The sequence below is a fragment of the Suncus etruscus genome, chromosome 6, assembly GCF_024139225.1.
Source record: "Suncus etruscus isolate mSunEtr1 chromosome 6, mSunEtr1.pri.cur, whole genome shotgun sequence".
Taxonomy (NCBI): domain Eukaryota; kingdom Metazoa; phylum Chordata; class Mammalia; order Eulipotyphla; family Soricidae; genus Suncus; species Suncus etruscus.
This window is the reverse complement of record NC_064853.1, coordinates 16,774,795-16,800,182: the sequence shown is the minus strand read 5'-3', so window position 1 is coordinate 16,800,182 and position 25,388 is coordinate 16,774,795. Positions and strand designations below refer to the sequence as shown.

Genomic DNA, 25,388 nt, shown 5'->3' with positions numbered 1-25,388 from the left:
GAGGTGAATTTGTCTAACAATAACCTTTAACATAGATCCAAAGGGCAGTGGTGAATCAGTGAAAACTAGACACATATTTATGAAAAAGCAAAAACTAAACAAAATGGTATCTGAGAGATATTACAGTGGTTAAGCACTTGCCTTGCATGCAGCTAATTCCACCTAAGGTCCCCTAAGCACCACCAGGAATAACCCCTGAGCAAAGAATCAGGATGAGCCCTGGAGCAAAACTGGGGCCAGAGCTATAGCACAGTGGTGAGGCATTTGCCTAGCATGCCCACCAAAGATAGACCTGGGTTCGATTCCTGGCATTCCATATGGTCCCCTGAGCCTGCCAAGAGCAATTTCTGAGTACAGAGTCAGGAGTAACTCCTGAACACTGCTGGGTGTGCCCAAAAAACAAACAAAAATAGATGTCCCCAATCCCCCAAAATTATAAACAAAAGGAAAAACACAGAATTATAAGAAGTAATTGACTGCTCAGTATGGAAATTCTCACAGTCAAATTTTCATCTCTAGGCAAATTGACTCAACATTCATAGCCAAAGTCTAAAAAACTATACAGGTCATGACCCTGATTCCATAGTTACTAAAAGTAAAAACTGCAACTCTCCCCATACACCCCCCCAAAAAAATGATCAGTTTATTATCCATGTCTACAAAACATCCTTTGAACAGGTTCCTTCATTTGCTTCCTGGCGCAGTAGAAGAAACTTCCTGTTTGTCATAGCAAAAAGTGGAAGCATATTCACATCCAGTCTGACTTTAGGAAATCCTTCCTGTTAGATTCTGGCTTCATGTTGTTGTTTCTGGTCTTTTTGTTCCAGGTTGTTAAGCAGTCTCTCTTCTCTCTTCTCACTCTCTCTCTCTCTCCCTTCCTCCATCCCTCCCTCTCTTTTTAGGACTGAGTCTGCCCCATCTCTCTCATTTCCTCTTCTCTCTCCCTTCCCCTTCACTGCTCTCTCCTCTCCCCTCCCCTCCTTTATATTCCCCTTTCTTCCCTTCATCTTTCCTCTCCCTTCTCCTCTCCTCTCCCTCCCATCTCTCCTCCCATCTTCTCCCGTCCTTTCCTCTCCATTCCCTTTCTTCCCCTCTTCTCCTCTCCTTTTTCTTCTCCTTCCCTCCTCTCCCCTCCCATCTCTCCTTCCCTACCCTACCCTCCCTTCCTCTCCTCTCCTTTCCCCACCCCTCCTCTCCCTTCTCCCCTCCTCTCCTTGCTTCTCCTCTCCTCTCCCCTCCTCTCCTCTTCTCTCTTCTCTCATCTCTTCTCTTTTCTCCTCTACTTGATTTACATGTTCCTGATCATGAGTGACTCTAGGCATGTTTCCATATGTCTCTTAGACATCTGTGTAGGACTGACTCTGCACCCGAATGAGGTGGGAACTTAGCTTCAGAAAGGGTTCCAAATGGGTTCCTGGCAAGCATCTCAGAATATCCACTTCAGTTCTTCCTGCTTCCAAACCCCAAAGAGCCATTTCCTCTCTGTACTTTTATTGGTCGGTTAATCCCAGAAATTTGACAAGCACAAAGACTCTTGGTTTTTTCCTGTTATATCTTAGTATGGAAAAGTATAGCTTTCAGATGGAACACTTTCTGGGTTGAATATAGCTATCCTCATGATTCTTTTGTTAGTCTTATTGAGAAATAGTAGGTGTGCATTGGTATGTTTTAAGGCATAAGTGTGATGGCTTGATTTACATATATTATCCAGCAGCTGATGTCTTTTTTCTACTAAGTACTCTTAAAGGAATAAGGTTAAAAAGAAAAAATATATTCTTACTTGATAAGAACATTTAAGAATTTTTTGTCAGGCCCGGAGAGATAGCACAGCGGTGTTTACCTTGCAAGCAGCTGATCCAGGACCAAAGGTGGTTGGTTCAAATCCCGGTGTCCCATATGGTCCCCCGTGCCTTCTAGGAGCTATTTCTGAGAAGATAGCCAGGAGTAACCCCTGAGTACCGCCGGGTATGGCCCAAAAACCAAAATAATAAAAAAAAAAGAATTTTTTGTCATGACAGCTCATCTATCATACAATAGGATTAACTATCGTCATCATGTTGTACATACAAGTTTCTCAACTGTTGCCCCTATCTTGGCCCCTTCCAACCTTGTTTCTTTACTTTCCCTCTTTCCTTCCCTGGTTGGCCCCTATTCTCATTTTGTGGCCCCATTTACATGATTTTCCCTGTTGCCCCTTTAGAATACATTGGTGGCCCTTCTGAGGCCATATGGCTTCTGATTGAAAAACACTATTAAACATTATATTCTTAGTTTTTTCTACCATATAACTTAGAGTGTGTAATTTCCAAATCACTTTCATCACTTGTTTGTCCCTCCATTCTCCACCTCTGGAAACAACTCTAGTCTCTTTTTCTATAAATTTGTAATTAGTTTTTTTTTAATTCCACATAAATATAAACTCATAGAATATTTCTGTTTCTTGGTCTGACTTTTCTTAGTATAATGCACTCAAGATCCATCTGCATAGTAGGATTTCTTGTTTTATATGGCTTAATAATATTCCATTGTCTATTGTATCACATATATATAAAACAAAGCATCTTGTTTCCTACTCACTCATTGGTGGACCTAGGGCTACTTCCATCTTTGACTAGTGTAAACAATGCTACAATGAACATGAGGGTGCAGAGAGCTTTTCAAATTGGTGTTTTTGTTTTCTTTGGATGTTTTCCCAGAAGCAAAATTTCTGGATCATATGGCAGCTCTATTTTTAGTTTTTTGAGGATCCTCCATACTGTTTTCATAGTGGCAGTACTAATTTACAATCCCACCAACAGAGCCCAAGTGTTCCCTGCTCTTCACATGTCAACAACAATTCTTATCTTTTTGATGATGGGCATTCTAGGTGATGGCATGAGGCACCATCTTGTTGGGATTTTAGTTTACATTTCCCTAATATCTAGTGAGGTTTAGCATCTGCTCATGTGCCTTCTGTTGACCTTCTTTAGAGACAATTGTCGAGTTCAGTCTTTACCCCATTTTAATTAGTCAATATTTTGTTATTTAGTTATATGAGTTCTTTATAATTTTATTAATCACTTATCAGATAGATGATTTTCACTTTTCCATCCTACAGGTTTTCTTTCTGTTTTGAAGATGATTTTGCACTGCAGAAGTATTTTTAGTTTGATATAGCCTACATGTTTTTTAGGTTGCTCTTGTTGTTGCTGTTATTTGTCCCTTATGTATCATATCCCAAAGGTTTCATATTAAATAATTATATTCCTTTGAGTTTTTTCTTTCCTGGTAGTTGTACTATTTTAGGTATTACCTTTAAATCTTTCATTTATCTTGAGTTGATTGTTATGGGAGGAATAAATTATGGGTTCAGTTTCCTTCTTTTACAAGTGAATATATATCCAATTTATTCCAGTCCCCTGGACTGAAGAAATTTTCTCTACTCCAGATAGTATTCTTTACAGTCTTGTCCAATTTTATTTTTTTATTATTTGGTAAAGGGATTGCTCAGGGATTATCCCTGCCTCTATATTGAAGAGCAATCTCTGGCAGTGTTTGGAGGATCATATGTAGTGTAAGGGATTGAACTTAGACCCTATACTATCTCTCCAGTCTTCTTGTCAAAATTTAATTGACCCTGTATGCTTAGATTTATATCTGGGCTCTCAAATATGTTCCATTGGTCTGTTTTCATGCCAGAAAATACAGCTGTTTTGATAACTATAGCTTTATAATACAACTTGAGATCAGGAAGTATGATATCTTCCGCTCTTTTTCTTTCTCAGGATTCTATTGGTTATTTGAGATTCTGTTCTCTCATATATATTTTAAAAGTATTTTTCCCTACGTCTGTAAAAATCATTTAAATCTGTATAAAAGATCCCATTGCACCAATAGATGCCTTTATGTGATACTAATATTTTAACAGTATTAATTTTTTCAATCTATAACATCACATAACTGTCATCAAAGGATACTTTGATGTATCCTTTGATTTCTTTTATTAATAGCTATGTTTTGGAGAGTAAATATCATTAACCCTTTAATTCAACCCCTAAATCCAATATATTCCAAAGTATGTTATCTTGATTCTATTGATAAATGATATAATACATGATACTGGTTTCTTTATTTCTTTTTTATAAAACATTATTAGTGTCAAAAATATTGCTGATTCTGCATGTTAAATTCATGTACTGCAACTTAACTGAATTTGCTGATTAGAGCTAAGAAAAAATTTTATTGTGTCTTAGGGTTTTTGATACATAAAACTATGTCAACTGCAAAGAGATGAGTATGTTTATTCATTCCCAGTTTGGTATTTTTATTCTTTTTCTTGCCTGAGTGCTCTCACTAGGTCATTCAACACTGTGTTGAATTGGAATGGGAAAGGAAACCTTCTTAAGTTATGACATTAGAGAAAAAGCCTTGGACCCGTCAGTACTAAGAACTGTGTTACTGGTGAATTTATCAAATACAGCCTTTATTATGCTGAGGCGTGTTACTGCTCTGCCTAATTTAAGAATTTTTATCACAACAGAGTGTGGAATCTATTGAGATAATCACATGATTCTTTTCTTTCATCTACTAATGTGTTTGAACCATTCTTACACCCCTGAGATAAATCCCACTTGATCGTGATAAACAAATCCTTTTAATGTGCTGCTGACTCAGATTGCTTGCATTTTATGGAAATTTTTGCATCTATTTTCATCAGGGATATTAGTTTGTAGTTTTCTAGTAGTGTCCTTTCCCTGTGTATCAGGAAAATTCAGCCTCATAAAATGAGTCTGCTGTCCTCCTCAATTTAATAGAATCTTTTCAGGAAGATTAATACTAATTATTCTTTAAATCTTTGGTAAAATTCATCAGCAAAATTGTCTGCTTTGGGGCTATTTTTTAAAGGTTTTTAAAATTATCAATCTAATGTTCGTCAATAGAAAATAAAATGTTCAGACTTTCCGTCTTTTCCTGGTTTAATCTTTCTGGAAGTTTTCTATTTCTTTTAGGTTGTCTAGTTCATTGACTATAAACTCTCCAAGATTTATTTAACCTTAAAAGTCCATAAGTGTTTTTTTATCTCAGGGCCAGAGAACAGGAGTTGACATGCTTGCCTTATGCACCACTGACTCACATTCACAGATGGGTCCCTGAACACCACCTAATGTGATTCCTAACACAGTGCCTGGAATCAGTACTGAGTACCATTGGGTATTCCCCAATTGTCCACCCAAAATAATAAGAATATTATATCTCTACTAGGCTGGAGTCATTTTTCTTCATCATACTTTGCATTTTCAGAGTAGCTAAGCAGGATAGTTTTATTAAAATCTTGGGCTTCATAGGTGAAAAGACTAAGTCTCTACCGACCATTTTCACAGAATGTCAAAATGAGGGCAGAATAGTTCCAACTCCTGGCCAACTGGGGTGGGTGGGGTGGGGTCTCGACCTAAAATCTGTTCCTTGCTTTTAAACTGGATGTAAATTTCAAAGCCTTATAGGAAAAGTAAGGAAGTATAGTTGTCATGACCTTTGGCTTCGTCTTTCTTTCTTTCTTTGGCTTTATAGTAGATCTAAGGAAACTTTTAATACTGACTCAACTCAAATCACTGCTGCCCAGCCACGAAGTCTAAAATGCCTGAGAAAGTACAGATTCTGATTGTAAAACATTCCTCCACTAAGCCTTGGAAACTTGCACACTGAGGCCGATATAGTTCTGAAGGCACATATGCAAATGAGGATCAGTTATAAACTCCCGAGGAGCTCTGTATTTCGTTTAAACCTGAGCTTGAACTCATAAATGTGTTCCTGGAGAACAACACAGAAAGGGCTGATGCAGTAAAACTGGAAGCCATATTTTAGTTCAGACAAGTCGCTTCTTCATGAGAAGAAAAAAAAATCTTTAAGTAATTTTTTTAATTGAATCGTCTTCTAGGAGAGGACAAGGTGGTATATCTGTAAGCTATTGCAGGAGCAGTGGTAAGGAGTGGGGATAGAAAATTCCAGAATCAGAAGGAAAGTTAATCTGTATCATATGAATCGCTTATACTTGCCTCGATTCTTGCAAAATGAACAATAGGATCTCTTATGCATGTGGTCATGTAACAAGAGAAAAAGGCTATTTAGGGAGCCAGGGAACACAGAACTGTCCAATCTGTAATTGGTTCATTAGAATGTAGGACGTCAATAGACGAGGTCTGTAACTGTTGTAAACTAGCACTGTATGTGTGTGTCTGAGTTCCAAATTTATGCCTAAGTCTCAGCAGACCACCACCCAGTTGAACTTATTTGGAAATGAAGTGATTTTGTTCACATTTTGCTCAGTTTGGTGAAAATGGGCCCATGAATCTACCTATAGGTATCTTGAGCCTCTGAGTCATTACTAAAATGCTAAAAAATGAATTAAACGTCTGTATTATCTGTATTAGGACATACCCTTCCTTTCTGCAAAAAGCAGGGACAGAGAGAAACACCATGGAACATCCCTGCTCCTCTATTGCAAGCAAGTCTCAATCATTCATTTTGAGGCCCTTTACCTAAATGACAAAAACTTGTCACCTCTGCCCTGCTCACCACCCCAGCCCTGCCAAGAAGCAGCTCCAATCACCTCCCCTGGCAATATTCAGGAAGAGTCTAATTGTTGGGAGTAATGAATATTACTTAGTTGTAAATTCAACTACAAATTTCGAAGGAAATAAGTCTGAACATAAAGAGCATTTGCTGTTTCAGCATTTAAAAGAAAAAAACACACACCCTCAAACTGTCATTTGAAACTGCGGACTCCCCATATGGGTTTGCTTTGCAAGTCACGTCTTAACAAAGACAAGTTTTGTTGCCATAAAGCCCTAAATCCTACTATGTTTTCAGGAGGAGCAGAAGAAAGTATTGTTTCTGATCCTTGGTTTGTGATTTGGGGGATGTTACAAAGAGCTTTGATGGGGCTCAGAAAAATCAGTTTCTCTATTAATCTAATGGTGGAAGGGGGTGATTTGGACAAAATCCTGACCCCACACTATGCCATTTGCATCAATGTTGTCCACCTCTAGATATCAAGGACTGATGGTAGAAATAACCAGAGTTTACTCCTGACTCTCACACTTCCTCTTATAATAGCTTTTAAAATTGATTAAGCCAGTATCCAAAAAAATTTTTTACCCTTTTCTACTTCCTTTGCTCACACAAATACTCTGAGAACTGGGAACCCAAGGCCTCTGATGTAAAGACTTCACAGTTCTGAAGATGAAAATGCATGCAGGATAGCAGGACTTGCCCAGTTTCACATCTACCTGGTGTGATGGAAAAGTCGTGGGGTTGGAGACCTACAGCAGATAGGGTGCTTGCCTTGTGTGTGGCCAACCTGGCTTCTTGAGCCCCATCTGGAATGATCACTGAGCACAGAGCCAGGAGTAAGCCCTGAGTACAGTCAGCTATGATCCTAAAACAAAACAAAACAAAAACCTACAAAGACAAGTTTGGAAACTTGTCAAATGGAAAGGCAGGTGCTGCAAAAAGGGAAAGTCTTTGCAAAGGACCTTTGTGGCACAAGTTGAGAGGGCTCCGGAGTGCCTAGTGATTCTCACAGCCATGACCGAGCCTGAACTTGAACCAGGATGTTGACTTCTCATGGTCCAGGGCTGTCTCTTCAGGCTGTGTCTGAAGTCTGAGATCTAAGGCGCCAGCTCCCCACACCCCGCCTTCTGTCCACCGTTCTGCCCCTCTGCCCTCCCCTCCATGTGCCTTTGGCTCGCCTGGCAGAAGCCCCCAGACCAGCTGCGAAGCGGGTGGCTCTGGTTGCAGTTGAGTGAGTTTGCCTTCACTTCCTTCTTAATCCGCTGAATGGAGTGGAAAGGACTGTTGGGTTTCTAGGGCCTTTGAGTGTAGGGGACTATTGGAATTCTGGGGGCTGGAAGGAAGCTCAGACACAGGTGGAGAAAGGATAGGGAGGGGGGTCAGGAAATGGTCCTAGATAGGACAAGCTGGAAGGATCAGGGACAGTGAGCAGAAGATTTGAGGTGAGGTGCAGGGGCCCCACACAGAGTCATGGGCTGATACTCCAACGAAGGCGGTTATGTCCCAGGGGCAGACACAACCAGTGGCAAAGAGGCTTCTGGCCCAAAAGGCTTGTTTGGGAATTACTCTGGCACAGAACCAGATCTTCTATCATTCTGTGGCAGAACATCTCAGGGGGGATTTTTGGAAATAACTGGACTTTTCTACTTTCATGTTATTACACACACACACACACACTTTTCTACTTTCATGTTATTACACACACACACACACACACACACACACACACACACACACACACACGACTTGATCTCCCAGCACAATCCAAGTATGAATGCTCCAGGGTAGTTCAGCAGTGAACCTGAGTAATGTTAGGGAAAAAGCATTTCAACTAGGGGGAAATCCTTTCTGGAAAGTAATGATAATATTACAGCCTCTTTCTCCAGTCTCTCACCCCCTAGTTCATTTATTTGGGGGCTTGGATAGACCATGCTTTAATACTGCTCCTGGTTCTGTGCTCAGGTGTTGGTGTTGCTTAGGGACCCTTTATGTAGTGTCGGGGATTGGATGCATGCAAGGGAAGTACTTTAACCCTTGCACTTTATTTCTGGCTCCTTCTTGACCCTCTTTTTAAACTAGAAAAGGTCATCACCATGGGCATCCACATGGACAGTATCTATGCTGGTTGGAGCACAGATATTGAATTAAAATTGGAATCTTATGTGTAGAAAAAAATACATTTACACACACACACACACACACACACACACACACACACACACACACCATTTCCCAGCCCTTCTGGACATCATGTTTATTTCATTCCATAGTCCATTCTCTCAACTATTTCGACCTCCAAAAAGAAAGAAGAAAATTTAGAAAAAAAAAGACTTGGAAATAATTATTTTATCTTAATGCTGAAAGTAAGAAATAACACAGGAGTATATTCTCATCTTTATTTTGCCTTGGAGGTGGGGCAGACACTAAAAGTCTGCTTGCATCTTTAGACCCCAGAGGACTTTTGCGTAACTAACTTTCCAGGTGGAAAGGAGATTTTTGTCCTATTTCAGGGCCTGAAATGCAGTCTCTGGTAGTTAAAATCTTCCATCTTGCTGGTATTTTATGAGACCTGATTGGATTGAGCAGAATCAAAAAGGCTTCCAAAATAATCATGTAAATAAACACGAGCCCCTAGCTGAAAAACACAGCCACACAACGCCAATGCCACCACTGTATTTTTCGACCGCCAAACTCCCCAGTAAGCCATTTGGGCTCCTTGGCGAATATCCTGCCATGTTGTGGTGGCCAGTGGCCTAAGAGGTAGGAACTTGGGACGGTTTCCTTGGCCTCGGGTTCTTGTCCCCTTAATCTCCACGCTGCACCTCAGATCTCAGGCAGCTTCCGTGGCGCGGGCTCACTTTAATGGATAGAATCTATTTTTCATGAAAAAGCAGGAAATAAGCTGTCTCTTTCATAAAAAGATTTACAAAATGTAATCATTGTTGAAATATTCCCTTTGAACTGCCGTGTCCACGGGGGTCTCCGGCTCCCAGAGTTGGGCTTCATTAGAACCCCCCTCACAAACGGCTCCAGAAGGGCAGGTACACTGGTGGCGCCTGGCTTTGATGTCTTGAATGAATGAAAGAAAAGCACAATAAAAAAGAGCTGTTGATCAAGCATAAAATACTCTTTAAGCTGACAGAATAGCAGCGTTAACACACCCTAAGCTGCTTTTAGTTTTTTCCCCTTTTTTTCCTCACATTTTCCTGTGCTTTGTGTACAGTGGGGGTTTGTGTTTTATAAGAAGTCTCTGATCTATGTAGTATGCCATTCGCTAACAAAAACCAAAATAGGATTGTTTCTGTCCCACTTGGTTGCCTGACGACTCACTCCCTCCTCCCTGCTGCCCCTCATCCCCCACTTCCAAGGCCTACAGTTTAGCCTTGCAAGGCAAGGGCCCAATTGCCTTTCAAAAACTTGAGCCTGTACCCTTTGTGCAGTCTGTTTTGTCGCTCAGATTTTAACATTGCAGTTAAAGGCAGGTCGTTGTTTTTTTTTAAGTTGGGTTGTTTTGTTTTTCTCTTGAGAATTTTGCCTTACCATGAGGGGACATGGGCCTGGCCCAGCTGCTACCACTTTTAACAGAAAAATTTTATCATTAAGTAAGAAAAAGGGACCTAGTTCCCTGTTTACTTTCCAAGGGAACCAGCCTATTCATAGATCTCAGGGGCCTTAGGACTTGGACACATCTCATAGCCTAAGAACCCATCCATCCTGGCTTCTGGCCCTCCCTATATATGCCTTGCTCCTCTGTTTCTCCCCCCAAGACTGATAACAGTTGATTCCATGCTATAGAATCCAAAACTGAACCACAAACCTTAATAGGCCTCCAGACATTTCCTAAGTACCTGGTGTTGAACTCCTTAATAGGATGAGTATTTGGGCCTGAAGAGATAGAGAGTAGGGCATTTGCCTTGCAGACAACTGACCTGGGTTTAATCCTGTAATCCCATATAGTTCCCCCAAGCACTGCCAAGAATAATTCCTGAATGCAGAGCTAAGGGTAAACCTTAGTGGCCCCAAAAGAAAACAAGAAAAGGATGTGGAAATATTGACTAGAGCTTGGAAGCTCCCATTTAGTGCACTTTGTAAGCTGACAACAGTGTGAGGGTCTAAAGTGTCTCATGTACTTCCCAAGAAGCTTTCCTGAGCTTCCAATCACCTGAGGAAATTGTGAAAGGAGACCATTATGTGATGCTGGAGCAGATATCAGGGCCAGTTGGGCAAAAGATTCAGACTTTAGAACAACAGTGTAATTGGATTGCCTACCTCCTCACAAGCGTGGGGAGTGCTGGCTAGCTTATTGGGTAACGAGATTAGTGTTTTCCCATCTTGAGGTTTGAACCAAATGGAGGTCCTGGCCAGGAGCAGCTCGGTCTCTCTCCAGGGAGTGGTGGTTTGGACAACTCTGCTATGCTTGTAGTAAGTAGGCAGCCGTCCATATTCCAAAACTATTGCACATGCTACTGACGCAGTTGGCCACCATGCCAGAGCTCTGCATGTCGGAACTGCCTGGGGCAACTTGTGGAGCCCTTATTCATTCTCTCTTGGGAGACCAACAGTCAGAAAGGCAGGGGCATGTGCCATGAGCATGGTGGAGGCACAACCAGGCGAGAAGACATCCTTCTAAAACGCCTTGTAGGGGTCATTGACATTTAATGCAGGAACCTTAGGGACAGCTGGGCTGATATTTTCTGCCTTTATTTGACAGCATTTCACAAAAGGCCTGTGTTAATCTGGCCGCTGGACCTGATATCAAGGAAACATGGCAAAAAGAAAGTCTGGGTTCTTTTTTTTTTTTCCCTTCGGGAGTTAGGAAATGGATCATGACACTTTGCTGGCCATAACAGAGGCAAACCCCAGGGTCCCAGGCCTGGAAAAGGGGACCCCTGGGAAGAAAGGACTATGATGTGATCCTGGGAGAAGGAACTGGCCAGTGTTTCTGGATCTGAGACTAGGGGTGCAGCCAGGGAGGAAGCTTGGTTTGGCTTTGGGGTGGAGGATCTGGGAGAAGTTTAACTCAGTGTAAGTGGAGAGTTCAGGCAGGGAAAAGATAAGGACTAGGAGGTAAATGGGGACCCATCATGGCCCATTAAGATTTTAATAGTTTCCTGTATAATAAACAAGTCTAGGTTTCACATTATTGAAAACAGGCTCTCTCTAATTATCAAAAACCCAACAAGAAAAATGAATGCCAAGATCAAAGCCCAGGGGACTGGTAGTTGCCATAGCAAACACCTGTGACCAGTACGTCACCTTCCTCAGAAGCCCACCATACAGGGCTCACCTCACAGCTGTCCTCTGGGGACCCCTTAAGGACAGAAGGAGATACCTGCTCTCAGATGGGACTTGATTCTGGGACCCCGAGACACTGAGTAGTCAGTTGTCCTCCATGGAAATAAGGCGACAAATTCCCTGTGCTAAGAAAACCAAGAAAGACAAAGTCTGAAGTCTGAATCCCAGTGATTCAGGAATCCTCCCTGCATGAGGAGATCTAATGTGCAGACATCATATCTCCCTTGCTCTATTCCCCAGAAGTGCATGCGGTATCTGCCACACAAGCCCCCTGTATGTAGGGGCCAGACCAGAAAAGAGAGACTCCCAATGGATTTACCCATGTGAGAAGCTGGTGTCTACCAGCTGGTTCTGTGTCCATGGAACAGGAATGCGCTGGATAAGCCACCAGGTTGTTGCCCTGCTACTCAGGACAGAAATATTCCCAGGATTAGTGTGGTCAAACCAAGCTAGCATCTCCTCAGAAGAGAAGGCAAAATGGCGGCCACTGTCAGGCAGGTGAGGTGGCAGAGTCCTTAATGGAAACTGATGGAGCAGTAGGCCTGCACAGGGAACAGGGCAGGGGCCTCCCTGTGCTCACAGGATTCTATGTTCTGCTGTGAGTGTCCTTAAATAACCCACCTTGCCTGGAGAAGAAAGCAAAGTGTCACACCCAGCTCTGGATTCCACATTAACAACCTCCTTCCGCAGTGTTCAACTTTGCCCTTGAGGCCTTTTGTTTAACTTTATAATTTGAAAAACAGATCCTGGTGCGTCACAGTCTGTGCTCCCTCCACATCCACACACACACACACACCCAGCCCCCAACACTCTCTAGTTCTCGCTCTTTCTCTGACTAAAGTGAAAAAAATGCAGCTATCTCAGGCAGGCTCATATTTCCTTTTGTTGCTAAAATATACATCCTGTCTCTTACTGAAGAGTTTGTAGAAGGCCTTGGTAAAGGGGTGATCAGCTGCAGAAGGCTTCATTCACTCTTCTCTTTTAGCAACTTGGTGACCAACTTCAGGAAATAGGCCTCAGTTTCCTATTTGCCCTCCCAGTGGCCTAAGAAAGGAAAGAGGCTGACATTGTCAAAGGTATGGCCGAATCAGACTTCCTGTTTAGGATGCAGCCAGATAGATACTGTTTATGGTTCATAAAACCCGACTACTGTATTCCAAAATCTGGGCAGAATGGGATTCTAACTTTCATGGAGCTGTAAATTAAGGAGCAGGAAGTGTGATAAAACTCCTTCAAGAACGGGCTTGGGGTGGTGATGGGGTGGGGGGAGTGGAGGGGCATCGTCGCACTGCAATGGTTAAATGAAATTTTATAAGCACATTCAGTGTGGGGCTGTTTTGCATTACATGAGTTGAATACCTTAGAGACGCCACATCTGCAGGCACTTTATTAAATCCTTAGTCAGCACTTTCCAACCTGATGAGATTACTTCTTCATTTGACTGGAGAAAAGGAAAGCTGAGAGCTCTGGTCCTGGACTGCAGATTTCTTTTGATGTTTCACCTTGAACACTGAAAGAGGACAATTACTCTCCCGTCTCCCCCCACCCACCCACCCCCAGCACCCACCCCCAGCGCATCCCCAACTGTAGATGTGAATGCAACAGAGTAATTTTGCTTAACTAGAGCCTTTTGTGGGAGTGTGGATTTATGTCCCTCCAAAACAACTATAGCTAAAAGTTCCTGAGGAGGGGTGGGAATAGATCAAAGCTCTGTGTTTACTTCCTCAATGTAAATGCATCAAGATAACATCATTCCATGTTGTATTGTAATATTGGAACTCACTGCAGATAAGGGACAAAGATTCCTTTGTAGTCTGTCTGGATATACTAGGTTAGGTTAAGGGACTATAAAGGATGAAAGCAGAAGCCAGATTGAAGATCAGCCAATGCCCCAAGACCATTTTTTGACTGTCCCTAAATGAATTGTTTCATGGGGCAACATGTTTCGCCAGTGATTTGCTACTGAGCACCTCCCCCCCCCTTGAAATCTCTGGTTTTCTGTGTGGTTCAAAAGCATGCACTGGGGTCTTTCTGCCAGTGATGCTGCTTGCGCTGCTTATATAAGAGTTGTCAGATCCAGCTACAGCAAGAGAAAAGGGGGCTTTTCCAATCAGCATGTTCATTGGCCCTTCCTAGCAATTCACAGAAGTTTTGAGCTGACGGACCGCTTTTCCACATGCGGCTCTCACGCTCTTCACAACAGCAGCAAAAACCTGATGAGGAGGAAACTCGCAGGACCACAAATGAGATGGTTATTTGGATTTTCTTTTCATATCATAATTATCAGCAGGCCATATTATTATTATATAACTTTTACTCTCTTCTAAAAAAAAAACAACAGATTTTTTTTCTCATACAGCCTGATTTCCCCCCAAAGCATCCCCCCTCCAATAATACTCTGTGTGATTTCCCCCTAACCCACTGACTTCCCATTCTAGAAAGCCTTGGTCAAGTAGCTGGGTTAATTGTCATGAAGATTAGTGTGATGTGGAAATAAGTCCCTAATGGTCACATTACCGGAGTGAAAAAGTTTTAAGAATAGGTTTTGGTTGGGGCCTGAAAGGGTTAATTAAGTTTTTTTTTCCACAGGTTATTAAAGTCCCCCACCCCCTGCCTTCAGAGTCATATTGACACCCCTCTACGGGACAGCTCGCTCCACTCTCTATGTCGCTGGTCAGAGCACAATAGCCTTCTGTGTGTGCAAATCATTCCTAAAATCATCGCAAGGGGTGGAAAAAAAAAAAAGTTTGAAAGCTTTAACGTTAGACAAAAGCCCAAGAGCTGCAGTGCGCTGCTCAAAAACCCCGGAGTCAGCAACTTCTATTGATTAAAAACTAACCTTTAAAGTAACTCGGAGAGTGTGTGGTTAGCATTTAAATTTAAACATGTCATGAGTTGATTTGTGTTTCTGAATGCCAACTCAGAAGGAGTAACATTCACATCGCTTTTTTTTTTCCTAATTCCCTTAAGCAGCTAAAGTATTTCATGAAATGTCAATAGGGCAAAAAAAAAAAAAAAAAAAAGAAAAGAAAAAGGGGGTGAGGGGTGTATGGGGAGAACCCCCCACCCCATCCATGCTGGGCCTTGTAGTTTTCTTTCCCATGCAAATATGCACCCCCTAAAAGAAAAGTGTGGAGAGTGAAACACAATAATTAGTCCTTTGTCTAACTTTCCCAAGTGCCGGAGAAAGACAGATTAATTAAATATACAACAGTATTGGTTTTGAGAGTGGGGGTCTCGCTTTGCTGTGTAGATCATAAATTAGGCAGAATAAATACTTCAGTGTGTTTGCAGTGGGCCTTGCTACGTCAGAGCCCCTGGAAGGTTGGTGGGAGGAGAGCGGAGGGTTTCTTGCTAATGATAGTCACGTCTGGGTCTGTCTGGTTGCTCTTAGCAACCAGACATGATGTAACACCAGGATGAACTTGAACTTGGGGGACTTGAAAAGAGAACAATAGACCAGAGCAATCAATAAAGCCTATTTCAGTGAAGGATTACAGAGCCGCTCTGGGGTAACCTTGTCGGCAAGGCACAAACTGAATAGTAAGATGTGTGAAGAAACTTTTTTTTTTTTTGGCTTTTTTTTTTTAAATCTAAGTGCAGGGGACACTGCAGGTTTCTGGAGCAAGCTGAGCTGGTGTCCCGCAATGGTGCTGCGGAGAACTGCGCCCCCTGCCGACTCTCCAGGGCCCAGGAGTCTGTTCCCAGGGCCCCTGGTTCTGCGGCGTGGGATTTCCGAAGGCTGGAATTACACAAGGGCCTTAGGAATCAGCAGACACCCCCTCCCCCATCTCACACCCCCACCCCCCACCCAATGGCAAGCCTGCACTGCCGCAGCAGCAGCAACTCCCAATGTCAGAGGAGACTGGGAATAGTCAGGACCCGGCTACAGCGTGGGCCGGTTGGGAGTTTGGTGGTGTCAGCTGCAAGGAGAGGTTCTAAAAATATTGTCTGGACTTCACTTCTGCTCTACAACTGCCCCTGCCTTTTGTCCTCTCTTCTGTTCAGGCTCCAGGATGCTTTGCTTTCAGGACCCAAGAGGCTCAATTGTGCACCCCCAAAACAGGAGGTCTGAGAATTAGTGGAAAGAAGCTGGGATGGGCAGGGTTTGTTTGTTTGTTTGTTTGTTTGGAGGAGGAGGAGGAGGTGGAGGAGGGCTGTTCAGATCCACTGGAAAAAAAAAAAACTAAAAAAAAATATCCCTGAGATCCGTGTGAGCGGCAAATCACACACACACACACACACACACACACACACACACACACACACACACACACACACACACACACACACACACACACCAGCCTCCACGCAGCTATGGTGCATGGAGTCATTTATCCTGCTGGGTCAGGCAAGGTTTTACTCTCTACCTAATTGAATCTCCTGGATACCGATGAGGCTTCATCGACCCAAATCCACCCTCTTGTGACCCTTTCTGAGACCCTCCACCCCGAGAGTTCAGAAACTGTTCTGAAAGTTGACGGGTTTTGCTGTGAGTAATGAGGAAGGTGGTGGATTTGGGTGGGGTAGTTTGAGAGGAAGATGTTTCTGCTTTGCACTCACGAAATAGAAATGCCAGCATAGAAGGCAGGGAAGTCTCTCTCCCTGCTGCAGCTCAAAGTTGCAGCACCAAGTAGTCATGAAAGGAAAGGGATCACTGGTAACTAAGTTCCCTAGGTAGGTTCTGAGGGAGCTAAAAGTAGCATAGTTGTGCCATCATGATAGCTAGTAAAGTGAAATCTTGATACTGTCGATCATTTTCTGGAAATAATAGATGTTGAGCTGTATGAGGCTTATTACTTCCCCAAATGTGCCTTCGTCATGTATCAGTAAGGAACTCGAGAATTTGGGAGTGATCCCAACTCCTTCCTGAGTCACTCAGGAACCCAGAAATAGTGTCTTTTCCAACTGTAGTTCCATATGTTCCTCCATTCCTGACCACTTTGCCTTTCTGAAGAAAAAGTCAGAGTAGCATGTTCTGTACCTCCAACTCTTTGATGAGGTTTTCTGTAGTTTAGGGATGGAACTCGGTGGTTAAACACCTTGGTTGGGGTCAGCTCCCACCCCACACCAACCCATGACATCTCAGGAGTCATAAAGCACAACAGATCAAACCAACAACAACCCCAATAACCAAAAACAACCACAACAAACGAAAGTCCCACACGAGTCCCCAACCCATGCCAATTGTTTGACAAGTCATCAAGTAGATGCTCACCTACATCTGAGCCATCTCTCATACCCACTCTCCCTTCACTCAGTTCTTTCTTGGAAACCTGTTCAGGTTTCAGGTATTATGTAGGATAAGTCCTGAGGATTCAATGATATAGAAATATGGTCAAGCTTCCTGTCACTCTATAACTGATTCCACCAGGCTGCACATTCTGTATGTATACTGATTATGTAAGTGGACATTGTGCATTATTTTCTAAGATACACTTAGAAATATTGAAAAACATAGTGAAGATGCTAAATTTTCATTAAATATACAAGGTAAGTTTCTGTGTCTTAAGATTGACCTTTATTGGTCTTCCTTTCCTTTTCCCAACAAATCCTTCGGTCCCTTCATCCCTCACTCAGACGCAAATATCCTGGTTGGAAGGGACAACATCACCTAAAACTGGCTTCTTTTTCCAAGCTGTACCTCTCACCTCCTTTTCCTTTTTTGTCTTCCAGTCCTGGTACCTGGGATAAAAGTCGCAGCATCCCACCATCCACCCGACAGACCACCTGACCCCTTCTCAACTCTGTAACATGGACGCATCCGCACCCCAAGCGCGGTTACAACTTCACTGTCAGTGGAAGGGGAGGAAAAGCCTATTCAAATCAACTTGTACACAGAAACAGCAAGCATTATGGTCCAACAGCAAAGGCCATAACCTTTTGGGATTTTTTTTTAAAAAAAGAAAAATACTTTTGGGACTGTTGTAATCTTCTCATATGGTGCTGGAAATGGCCGGGCTTCTGAGTAGGGGAAGTATTGGTGTGGTGGCTTGAGCATGAGGGCGAGGTGGCAAGACAAGGTGCCCTCTTGCTCACTGACTTCCTGTGGGAACACACTTGGCTTCCGGAGCCTGGCAGTTTCGCAGTATTCCATGAATTCACCCACACAGGTGTGAGCCCCCGTGAGCACACAGGGAGGCCCATGGAGAACTAAATCTTTTGTAGTAGCTGATAATCTGCAATCTATACCTGATGAGACAGTCAAAGGGCAATGTTTCTCTGTAACACATTGGGAGATGAAAACACAGTTATGTTCCTTTGTTCCTTTCTCTTTTTTGGTTTGGTTTGGTTCCGCAGTCAGCAGCTCAATCTCTAACATGGCCCGCAAGACAGTGAATCCACTCTCGAAGCAGAATGATTCCGGAAATGGCAAACTACTACTTACTACTATTCAGTTTTTTTTAAAAGTTTTGAAATGCTGCACTTAACATTTAAAAAAAAAAACAAAAAACAAAAAAAATACAAAAAAACGACAAAAAAAAAACCATCTTTATTTTTCAACAATTTCAACAATGACACAAAAATTCATATGGAAATGGGGAAGATGGTCTGTTTTGACAGAAACTGACAGGAATCAATCAAAAACAATCGAATTTTGAATTGAGTAAAGTGCAATTTCATTGGATAGCTAAATATCTTTGTAAGATAGAGATTGTTGAAAATTCTATTTTTGTTTTTCAAGTCCTCCCACCCCAGGACTCTAAATTATTGGGGTAAAAAACAGCCTTGCAAGAAAAAGGGGAGCTATTTTTGCTTTTTATGTTTTTTATTGTTAAACTTGTATCCCTTGAAAAACTGAAGGAAAATTAAAAAAAAAAAAACAAAAAACACAAAAAAAAAACAAATCTAATGGTGCTTTTACCACAATATGTTAACTACATTAAATGCTAATTAATTATTTTCTGTTATCAAAGCACATAACTAAAATGAAATCATAGTATCTGTTAATTTTATAAGCTAGAAGTCACTATAATGGATTATGCCAATTCTGAAAATTTTTACATGTATCTGGCAACATAGGATTTATCAGTTATCAGACACTTCATTGTACCAGAGATTGTCCAGAAATTTTAAAAGACCTTTGCATCCCTGAACTGAGCTATGGGAAAATAATAAGGATAATAATAATAATAATAATAATACCAATATTAATGGCAGTACCCACTCAGATCAAGGGTACTTAATTAGAACAACAAAAAGGTTTGCACCCCCAAATGTCCTGTATCTTATGTAAAAAAAAAAACCACAAAACACAAAAAAACAACAAAAAAAAACTGCAAGTGATTTTTCTACCAGACAGCGAAGCACCCCTTTGCTTCCCATGCAACTTCAAGAAGGTTTCCTATACTATACATATATATACGTTCTGGTTGGCACGTCCTGCTGATCAGAGAAAGTCTCTGCATGTTCTAGTGTTAGTAACTAATTTTTATATAGTTAATGTAGGATAAAGTAGAGTGCATTAAGACACAATATTGTAATCCCTATTCTAGGCACTTGCCTTTAAACTATGTTTTTCAGCCCTTCAGAAGGGTTCTACTACTGTCCTATACAATCAAGTAACTGAAATTCTTGGGAAGACACTTTGCTCCTCATCTTTCCCCCCTGAAACAATGTTGTTTTGTTTTGTTTTTTTTTTCCTTAATTTGCACGAAAACAAAAATTCCATATCAATGTGCCTTGCCCTGGATAGCGATTATTTGTGGAATTGTTGCACATGCTCCTCTATTGAAAGGGGTTTTTCCCTAGTCAAGCATTTGAAGACACTTTTTTTGTAAATGTGACTTTTATGTCAGCCATCGTCAGTTTCAACATCTAGAGCTAAATAGAAAGTTAGTCGTTTCCACAGATAGGAGTAGTCCTTATTGTCCTCTGTGGTCGGTGGCAGTGCTATTCTGAGATCTGTAGATGCTTAGAATATCAGTATTTTGGATGTTGCTGCATATTACAATTTATTTGGAGTCTTCCTTTATTCCCCCCTCCCTCCCCACCCCAGATATATGAAAATATGCAATACCTGCTTATATCGTGTAGAAAAGCTTAGCGATTATTCATTTTTCTTTCCTTTTATTCTTTTCTTTTTTTTTTTTTTTAATTTGACCAAAGTCGGTGCTGCGCTTGGCGCAGTGTGTGTTTTAGGTGTTTGTCTTTGTACTTTTTTGTGTGTGATTTTTGAATGCACGTGCGCAGGAAGGGCTCCTCTTAGAGAAGCAGTCAAACTGTGAAGCACTAAGCTGACCCTGCTTCAAGCAATTTTGTTTTGACAACTGTTCCTTTCACAAGCAAGCCTTAAAAAAAAAAAGACAACTTCCTTTTTCTTCAGCTCCCACACCCCATTTTTCTTAGCAGACTGCAGTCAATCCACATTCAATAAAAAAGTATATAATGCCCATTTTTATATGCACGTTTTTAAACTTCCAAGTTCTAAAAATTGTTTACTGGTTATCTCTATTTAAGGAAAAAGAAATAAAATAAAACATTTTGGATTTTCATATGTGTCTGATAAGTGGTTGAATAGTCGTTGGGCGCTGTTGTATGGTGTGATTGTCAGTATATGGTGTCACTTCCTATAGCCAGCATACTTTGCCTTCCCCTATAGCACTTAGCTGGGCATTACTTTATGATGACATATATGCACTAAAAAAAGACAAAAAAGGAAAAAAAAAAAGAAAAAAATAGCAGCTTTCAGTGCTTCACAGTGAAGGGAAAAAAGCCTAGACAAACATTTTGTCAGAACCTTGCAATAAGCCAAGGTATTACCAGTAAATTGGTTGTACATACAATGAAATTGCACCCTTTTTTAAAAACAAAACAAACTAAGCAATAGTTTGGGCAGTTTTAGTTGTTTTTAGTGAGCATGTTGTCGTCTTGACTGCAAAGAGAGAGAATAAACTGCCCGCTCAGAAGATACGTAATTTGTATTGTTGTATAGTTTTATTGATTACACTGATTTATTCTACCCTATTTTATAATGCAGGACTTTTGTACTGTTGTTTAAATGAGGAAAAAATTTCTGTCAAATTAGCCTAGTGAAATTTCTGATCGTTCATTGTAAAGGCAGCATTCATAGAATTGCTTTTCTTTCTTTCCCGTCCCCCCCCCCCCCTTTTTGGGAACTGGATTTAAGTTGAAAACTCTCCTGTTTCCTTTTTTGTTTTGTTTTGTTTTGTAAGTATTTAAATACAGGTGTTTTTTTTTTCTCAATGGTATGGAATATTCCTATGCTTGAGAAGTATAGGGCTACTGAAAAACCATTGTAAAAGGACGTTACAGGTATGCTGTATTTTTGAAGGTGTTTTGTTGTATTAAGTTTGATGAAGCTAAAATTAGGGAACTCTGAACAGATTTGCAGGAAAAAAAATGTTTTAAAGGCTTTAAAACATTAGGGAGGCAGTCTAAGGTGATCACAAACAGGGGTTAAGTCTTATATACACTAAGTTCCATTTCTGTTCATGTTTCATTGTCCAGAAAGCAGCAGGAAACTGTAGTTCAGTTGTGATCCAGCAGGAAAAAAGCAACACCAACAGTAGGAGTGTTTACCGTGGTTTAATCAAAGCCAAGTGAAGATGTTAGAGAAAGACTTTGCTACCTGGGGTGTAGACTGACAGACAGACGAGGGCAGGGGCCACCTGGGAAGGCCCAGCCCTGGAGTCTGAGACACATTGGTCAATATTTTTTCTCGCCCCATCAAATGGCATTTAACAAGATTGGCCAAGAGAAGCCCCTCAAAAGTATTTGTTTAAATGACTTACCATCATTTTTATTTGGGAACTAAAGTCAGAGGCACAAACACTAAGTTGGGTCCTTTTCCTGGATTCTTTTTGTTTCCTGGCCTCCACCCTCTTCCACTTTCACACAGTACCAATAACGCTGCTTTTCTGGTGATTCTGGGGCCAGCGTCCTCTCCTGAAAGCTCCTCTGTCCTTTCTAGAACCTTCTCTGGTTCTGGTCAACGTTTCCGTTTCTTCACACTCTGACAGTGACAGAGAGTCAGCTCCTCCAAACCAGACCCCAAGGTCAGGCATGGGGGACCACCCCTTTCTCCCCCACACTTCCCAACACTGGCTTTCATCTTTGTCTGACAGTCGTTGCCATGTCAGTCAGTTCATGGGACTATGTAGACCCATCTCAAAAAATTGGTCTCTCTTCTCCCAACCCTCATTCTTTATGCTTTGAATTCTCTAGAACAGTGTCACAAAGTCTTGACAGAATCTGAATTCAGAAAAATTTTTTTCTTCCCTTTGATTTATTTGGGGGGGGGGTGGTTTCTAAGGATATCACAATGTACTTTGAATCATGTCTCTGGAAATATCATTTTGTTCATAGTGGTGGTGGTATCTCTATCTCTCTTTCTGTCTCTCTTTCGTCTTTTTTTTTTTTTCCTGGTAGCAGGCCTCCATAGAACAAACTTACACCACAACTGGCATGGTCATGTAAGGATAGCTTGAGTGGCACTTCCACACATCCCCTGTCACCAGTGGCAGAAAGCCACACTGCCCAACAGCAGAGCTTTCCTTCACATCGACTTCTAAGACCAGTTCCGTTCTGAAGTTCATGCATGTCTTTACTGTGTGACAGTAAACCCGCTCTGCCTTCTCCATGTCCAAGGCTGTGCATTCGTCTGATTAGTGTCATGTCTGTTTCCCTTTTTATTTTTTCCAATTAAAAAAAAAAAAAGCAGTGGGATGAAAATTGCTTTGATATATAGCAGGTAACATTGAAGCTATTCCATAGCACTTAACTGTAGTGAATACTGTGTCACCAATTCTGAAATCAATTTAATGTTTAATGCAAATCCATTACATGGTGCTATTACAGGCTGACAAAATGATTTACACAAATGTGACAACTTGGGCTCAATTCACTCGCTTTCCAACAGTGTAAATGCATAGCAGTGTTTATCTGCATGAGAACTATGCACTAATCTATCCGAAGGAAAAAAAAAAACTATATCAACTTTGGTATCTACTTTCCGTTTACTTCAATCCTTGCCTTTTTGGTCATTGTTATAATGCCAGCTTTAGGACAGAAAGAATTATAAGAAAACCAGCATAATACCTGATATATTAAAATGTAGTGCCTGTGAAAACTGTATTATATTGCTCTTCTGAAGTAAGATTTTTCTACACCGGTAGCCTTCGCTGTCTGTCAGTCAGGACCTTCTGGTATAGGTGATGTAAAATAACCGTACAATATTAATGCATGCTATTCCATAATGCTTAGTGAACTGTATGAATATTACTCAAAGTTATGTTAGTCTTTTTTTTTTTTCTGACTTGGTTCTTGTCAGTTAGGTTTTAAAGGTATTTCACTGAGAACGCAAATTCTGTCTTTTCTTAATTTCTGCTGTTTTCAGTATTTCGGAGGTATACATTGACTTAAATTCAGTATTACTTGTGTTTTTGTTCTTGTTTTTGTGTTTTGTATTCTTTTTCTTAGGGGGACAAGCATGGGTGTTTGATTTCAGAAATCTGTACCTGGCAAAACTTTTGTCTCAAAATTACCATTTGAATCTCAAGAACTCTGCTCTGAAGACACTTGGAGAACATTTGCAAGTGAGGGGTAATTTCCCTGACCCTCTGAAGCACTCTGATGTTGAACATTTTTTTTTAAATGGACAATGATCAGCCAGGTACCCATGCTCAACCCGTCTTCACACCAGATCTCCTCATACTAAAAGGAAAAAAAAAAAGAAAAAGAACAAAAAAAAAATCTTTTAGAAATCACGTGGCTATTTAGTTTCATGCACAGTTGCGATATTTTCTTCAAAATTAAAACTGTACAAACTTCAGGCCCGATTCATAAGAAAAATAAATGTGCTATTAACACGAGAATTTTTTTAAATATACGGGAGGGGTCTAAATTAAGATCTGCTTACTTCCCAAAGTCTCATATTTTTTCCTAAGTCAGCATCCATCTGCCTTTTCATGCTCCAAAGGTTTATAGAACCTCCTTTGGGCCATGAAGGAAAGAGGCGATCATCAGACGCTCACAAATACTCAGAAGGGGAACTTCCTAGAGTTGGACACAGATGGCCACTGCCTGTGTAGACAAAAGGCATCTTGAGTTTCCCAGACAGATGCCCCATGACCCTTACAGTGCCAGACTCCACAGGTGGGTGCAGAGCTGACTTTTGCTGTGGTTTTAAGAAGCCAGAGTGTCCCCAGAATTGGACTGTTGTTTTTCCTGTTGTTTTTACATGCTTTTCCAGGTGACAGAAGCTTTTGATTCCCTTTGACTCTAGTTGTATTATTCTTTTATTAAAACATCTATTATTTTTAGCAATAGTCTGGAATATGCACTTTTTTTTTCTTTTTTTTTTTTTTTGGTAACATCTCAGTCAAAGGTCACACAAGGCCACACTGACTTTTCCCTGGTGACGATGGAGGTTGAGAAACTAGAGCCAACCCTGCCCTCCCTCTAGCCCCTCTTCTCTGCCACCACATTGGGGACTGGCAGCCCTGAGACACTGAGTAGAACTTGCAGTTCTGGAAGGTTCCTTAGGCAATAACATGCTCCTGCTTCCCACAGCCACTTCCCTACTCTCCCACAAAGTACCCTGGGAACTATTCCTACCAACTTGGTCTGTCCTCTTCAGATCACCTTCATTTTTTTGGTTCCTTTGTCTTTTTTTTTTATTATTATTTCAAATCAGGGAATGGGGTGAGGAATGGACCCATTCCAGTGAGATCGTGTTAATAACTTGGTTTGAGACGTGTTTCTTATGAGCCGGGCCGCTGTGCCTCTAGTATATGTGTATTGACTCCCCTAGTTACCCTTTTAGTTTTACTGTGTTCTGTGAAAATGTGTAATTGGTTGAGAATCACTGTGGGCGGCCATTCTTATTCAACTAAATCAAATCTCCACAGGTTTATTTTTTGGGTTTTTTTTTTTTTTTTTGAGCTGGTGTGGATTAGTTTAACTCTTGTATTCAACCATTAGTGCTACCACCTTCTCACATTACAATACAATTACTGGAAGCAAGTACTGCATTTCCTATGCAACAAAAAAGGAAAAATAAAAAATTGCTAATGCTATGGAAACTGTGTCATCATTTGCCTTGCCTCAGGCCTGGTAGGCTGGGGGTATAGAGCAGGAGAGTTCCTGAGAAGGGGCACAGGCAGGTCACAGTAGGTCTGTTATCTAGTCATCTCTATTTGTCAATATAGGGTGTCTGACAAGTGTTGGGTTTGTCACCCACTTAGACTCACAACACCCTTAAATGAGCCTGAGCCTCTTCTAGTGTTTTAGGGAATCTATAGTCAAGGACCACCAGAAACCAGGAAGAGTAAGTGGCAAGTCTGATGGGACTGAGAGGGTCTCTGGAAGAATCTAGGTATCAATCACTAGAGACTCCACTGGTGGTGCTGGGAAATCCAAATGGAGCCACTGGGGCTTAGAAAGTACAGGGGAGAATGCAGGAAGCCAATTCAGTTCCATTCCTGCTCTGCATGGTCCCTAAATATCATCTAAAGCAACCCTTAAGCACAGAGTCAACAGTAGACACTGAGCATTGCTGGGTGTGGTCCAACAATCTCCCC

General features: G+C 41.4%; 1 protein-coding gene across 4 annotated transcripts in view; it reads left to right on the top strand.

Moving 5' to 3' along the window:
* Positions 1–24,884, top strand: part of NFIA (nuclear factor I A) — a 400,594-nt gene extending 375,710 nt beyond the window's left edge. For all 4 annotated transcript variants that reach the window (XM_049774403.1, XM_049774402.1, XM_049774401.1 and 1 more), the window contains one exon: positions 17,521–24,884. In XM_049774403.1, the coding sequence (XP_049630360.1) occupies positions 17,521–17,597 (77 nt within the window). In that variant the 3' untranslated portion in view covers positions 17,598–24,884. The remainder of the gene's footprint in view (positions 1–17,520) is intronic.
* The last annotated feature ends 504 nt before the right edge of the window (positions 24,885–25,388 follow it).